Source organism: Pyxicephalus adspersus, chromosome 1, assembly GCF_032062135.1.
Source record: "Pyxicephalus adspersus chromosome 1, UCB_Pads_2.0, whole genome shotgun sequence".
In the NCBI taxonomy this organism is placed as follows: domain Eukaryota; kingdom Metazoa; phylum Chordata; class Amphibia; order Anura; family Pyxicephalidae; genus Pyxicephalus; species Pyxicephalus adspersus.
Genome location: NC_092858.1, coordinates 6975524 through 6980547, shown reverse-complemented (window position 1 = coordinate 6980547; position 5024 = coordinate 6975524). Strand labels below are relative to the sequence as shown.

Here is a 5024-nt window from a genome sequence, read left to right as displayed (position 1 = left end):
TTTTTCTATCAGGTCAGAAAGGTAAGTGGGACAAGAACTGTGGAGGGATTTGAAGGCAAAGCATAGGAGCTTAAATTCGATTCTAAGGTGAAATGGAAGCCAATAAAGAGAACTACAAAGAGAGGCAGCAAAAGAGAAGCGGTGGGAAGGATGGATGAGTCTGGCTGCAGCATTCATAATAGAATATGCTGGAAAAACCAGCATAAAAGTGATCATTTTTGTTTTTCCCAATAATTTAGCACCAGAGGTCTGTGCTATGTTCCTCTCTCATCTTCCTCTAAACATGAACAGCCTGAGAATTCTGGTGTTCAAAACAAAACAAAAACAAAAACAAAAAAAAAATCATGCCAATAAAAATAACACCAAAAAAGGAAAAAGAAATAAAATATATAAAAATCTTTTTTTAGTTTACATTTTTTTTTATTATTAAAATTTATTATTTTTATTTATTATGAAAATAGAATTTTTGATACTTTTGAAATTATTTTCTGGTTATTAGTTTATAAACCTACACTACAAAAAAAAGTAAAAAAAAATAACTATTTGTTTTTTTCCAGGCCTGAATAGAACCAGGGGCTTGTATTTTGTCTCCTGAGTGAAGGAAAGGAGCACAGAGCTTTCTTTATTTCAGGTCTTGCATGATGTATCATTCCCTCCCCATGGATTTAGTGAAAGCTGATACCATTAGATGTAGCCCTCCTACTTATCTCCCCCTCCCACTCTTTTCAGCTTCTGTGTTTCTGGTGAGAACAAGCTAAATTCACAAGACCTGCAGGAAGAAAGATTCACTGAGCCTCTCTGCAGGACCAACTTCACTTCAACCTTCCTATGTTTGTATGGCGCAGCTGAGCACAACCGATATGCATTATGTAGGATTGGACGTGTCTCCTTTTCACAGAAGAACAATTTAAAGGGATTGTTTGGGATTTAGTGCATTGAACCCTCAGGAGTTATGCTTTTGTGCAACCTGCAAAGACAACCTGTGGACGAAAGTTCTTTCTGATTCTCGGTAGACAAAGGAATAGTCAACAGCAATGGCCATCCAAGCTGCAATAATGAACCACCACTTTATGCCCTTGTATTTTCCGGGATCCCATGTGGGTTTCGAAAAAGGTTACCACGAAGGGGTTGAGTTTCTTGGTGCCGTTGAAGCCGTTGCTGACCATAAAGAGTCAAGCAAGGACTTGCTTAGTTTTATCAACTCAGCTTCCAGCAACATCAAACTGGCCTTGGACAAACCCGTAAAGTCCAAACGGAAGGTCAACCATCGGAAGTATCTCCAAAAACAGATTAAACGATGCACGGGGATAATTGGTAATGGCAACCCAAGCCAAGGGTCTCCTAAAGCCCAGATGACATTACCAAGTAGCACCAGCCCACAAAGTTACCATTGCAAACCGCCTCCGAAAAGAGACACCACCCAAACCAACCTGCAAAGCAAAAGTCTAGCGGCCCTTTTCGACAACGCAAAGGAAGTTCGTGGAGAAAGATGCAAGAAAGTTCCTTTGAGGAATCGTAACCTTCCTCCGTCGTTCTTCACCGAACCTGCAAATTGTTCTTCGGGTCTCCTGTCCAACTCTGTAGCAACTTTAAAAGAGTTGGAGAGGAGCAGTCAAGAGACCATGGAGTATTTCGACCTGTTGGACGCGGATTACAACAACTTGATCTCAGAGCAAGAGATCATTCAGGGAGCATCTTTAAGGATACACCAAGACATGACAACGGAACATTCTATGTATGAGCCACATCATTTGCTAAATGGGATTCTTTATTCTGACCCTTGGAATCCATGTAATCTCATTAAAAAGAGTCCCGTGGGAACTTGTAATGTGAACCCCAATGAAAATTTGAAATGCCTACCAATGCCAGGGACGCTCTTCACCAGTAATGGTGACTCCAGCCTTCCTGCTGTGGTAGAAGACAACTGCTCTACACTAACTTCATTTACTCCCTGCTACTCTGAATGCCCCCTGCCCCAAATGTTTTATGACTGTAGCTCAGGATACAACAGAATTGGTTATCCTGTTCTGTAGAAGGGCAACAGAAAAAGACTTCTCCATGGAGCTTAAGCAGAGAAGTGTGCAATAAAATAGTCAATGCAAACTAGTGACAACCTGACAGACATCAACAAATAAACTTTTTTATCATTCCAATTTTTTATACCATAAGCTATTATATGTTTTATATTCCTGAATACAAATGGTTTCCAACTCCAGAAAGCCATATTTCGATTTTCAGGAGTGTATATATGTAAAGGGACATAGTGACTGGTATATATTAGTTTGTACTTGTCGTTGGTTTTATTTGTAAGTTGTGTTTTTAGTTCTTTTTATGTTTTTGTTGCTGCCATGAAATCACATGTTGTAACCAGATCTGATAATCAATGCAAATTCATATGCAATAAAGTTTAGAGCTGCTAGTGCTTCTGTAGATTAAATGAGGTTGGTCATGAAGACAATTTGCATTTCTCACTTATCTGGGGTTAGTTGTATGATCATTTAGTATTGAGGTAGCTCCGAGATGAATGATGATGTGTAGAGTGCACAGGAATAGCCAATCAAATTTTAATTTGCATCAATTAAAGTTGTGTTTTGATTGGTTGCTAAAGCTTACTGCACTTTGCTTGTTGTCTTTTTTAAATCAGGTTGTGTTTTGTGGAACCGTACATATGACAATCTTTAAGGGCCGCCTTGGGGTCTCTGGAAGTGCTTTGAGTCCAATGTTTTGTCTGCTGTGAACTCTTGACCCACAAAAAACAATATATTATCTTTATGGAAACAATTGTGTATTTGTTGCATTTGATTAACGGTAAATGGTCATTCAAAGTTTACTTAAACAAATAGTAAGAATTCACAATGAAATAATTTTTTATTTACCAAATTGATGGTGGTTAGGATTGGTTAGTTTGCCGCTGATTCCCCTCTTTGTTTTCAGGTTGGCAATTCAACTGGTTTTATAAAATCCCACCAATTCCCATATTTTGGATTCCATTTTTTATAACCCCTTTTTATTTGTTCTACTGAAAAGAATTGCTTTAATTAGGTGGAAAACATCAAATTTAATTTGATCAAAATCAAAATTTTCATAACATTTTACGCAACTTTTGGGAAACATTGGTGCATGTATTACGTTTATTTGCTTGTTTTTTGCTTATTTGTTTTCATTCAATTTTATTTTCATTCATTTCATTCAAAAATTGCCATATTTCCCCAACATTTACAATAGAAACGTTTACATTTGGAAAAAAGACTGAATTCTAAAAAATCCACAAATTTTGACCATGATTTATTTTGCATCCTGATAAATAGATCCCAAACTATAAATAAACATATTTAACATTGTATGTGTGTCTGTTGAAAGTCTTATAGTAACCTATTATTATATCATTAGTACAATTTAGGGCCAAGGGATGGCTCAGCAGAAGCCATTTGTATCCAATGAAAGACCTTAATTTTTTTTTTAAAGAGGCAATGGAGCCAGTGGGTCTGATTTATTAAAGCTCCCCAAAGCTGGAGAGTATACATGTTGATTAGTGAACCTGGCTGATCCAAAAAACCTGGAAAGGATTTTCCAAGTCAATTGCTATTTGTTAGCAAATGTTTTCAATCCTGGACCAAATAAACTCCAGGTTTTCTGGATCACCCAGGTTCACTGATGAAAATGTATCCTCTCCAGCCCTGGAGAGCTCTCATAAATCAGGCCCACGGATGGAGTTCAGCTTATCTCAGACACTATCTATTCTGTACACCTGCACAATTGTAAAATAGGAGAACTTGCTTCAAAATCATTCACTTTAGGGTCACTGAAAAGGACAGGGGGGCAATAATTGGGTCTGGAAGAACAGAAATGCTATCTACACAAAAGGAAGGGATTCTTCACTGTAAGGTCTGTGAAAATGTGGAATAGGCTCCCTCAGGAAGTAGTTTTAGCACTTCCTATAGGTTGTGTTAGGAAAAAAGCTTGAAGATTTCTAGAAGCACAGAATATAACTGGAAAAAATCTGCTATAATGGAGATGTGGGCTAAACATCTCTCCTCTAAAGCAAAGAATTATATTATCTACCCGTCAGCAAAAACCTAACAATAGGGCAACAATTGATTTTAAGTGGGTAGCACTATGCAATTTTCCTCTTTGTTTCTATATAACCACATTTGCAGGTGCTGTTTTTAAAGCAAATATACAGCTTCTACCAACATTCCTCAACCAGGGTTCCTCCAGAGGTTGCTAGGGGTTTCTTGACCAAGTCGTAGTATTATGTTCCCCTGCATTTTTGTGGCTGTAGATTTCTAGAAACCATACCTAATTTTCTTCCTACCATCCGACAATACCGTTATTTATATTGACCACTAATGTAAGGAGCATTATTCCTGCTAAATAGGAATGTAAGGAGTATCTTTCCTATTGTCCACCAATGTAAGGGTGGTCGATTTCCCAATGAATCTCCCTGTTGTGGTGCTGTCTATCTACCTAGCATTCTACTTACTGACCATGAATGTAAGGAGCATCCTTATTGACCTCTAATGCAAGGAGCATTTTTTCCTACTGAACACCAATGTAAGGGTGGTCTTCTTCCATTAACCTCCAATGTAAGGAGTATTCTTACCGATCACCAATGTAAGGGTGGTAGTCTTCCAATGAACTCCAATGTAAGGAGTATCCTTCTTACCGAACACCGATGTAACGGTGGTAGATTTCCTAATAAATACATTTGTTAGCAGCCTGTTGTGGTGCTGTCTATCTAGCTAACATTCTTCCTATTGACCTCTAATGCAAGGAGCATTTTTTTCCTACTGAACACCAATGTAAGGGTGGTCATCTTCCATTAACCTCCAATGTAAGGAGTATTCTTACCGATCACCAATGTAAGGGCGGTCGTCTTCCAATGAACTCCAGTGTAAGAAGCATTCTTCTTACCGAACACCAACGTAAGGGCGGTCGTCTTCCATTGACCTCCATTGTAAGGAGCATTCTTCTTACTGAACACCAATGTAAAGGTGGTAGATTTCCTAACAAATGAATTTGTT

At 38.1% G+C, this 5024-nt stretch overlaps 1 protein-coding gene across 1 annotated transcript; it reads left to right on the top strand.

Moving 5' to 3' along the window:
• Positions 1-749: 749 nt before the first annotated feature.
• On the top strand, positions 750-2617 carry FAM181B (family with sequence similarity 181 member B). Its single transcript, XM_072428175.1, has one exon. The coding sequence runs from the start codon at positions 1035-1037 to the stop codon at positions 2031-2033; it is 999 nt and encodes a 332-aa protein (XP_072284276.1). The 5' UTR covers positions 750-1034; the 3' UTR covers positions 2034-2617.
• The last annotated feature ends 2407 nt before the right edge of the window (positions 2618-5024 follow it).

Coding starts and splice junctions, on each gene's coding strand:
- FAM181B (XM_072428175.1), top strand. CDS start 1,035: ATGGCCATCCAAGCTGCAATAATGAACCACCACTTTATGCCCTTGTAT.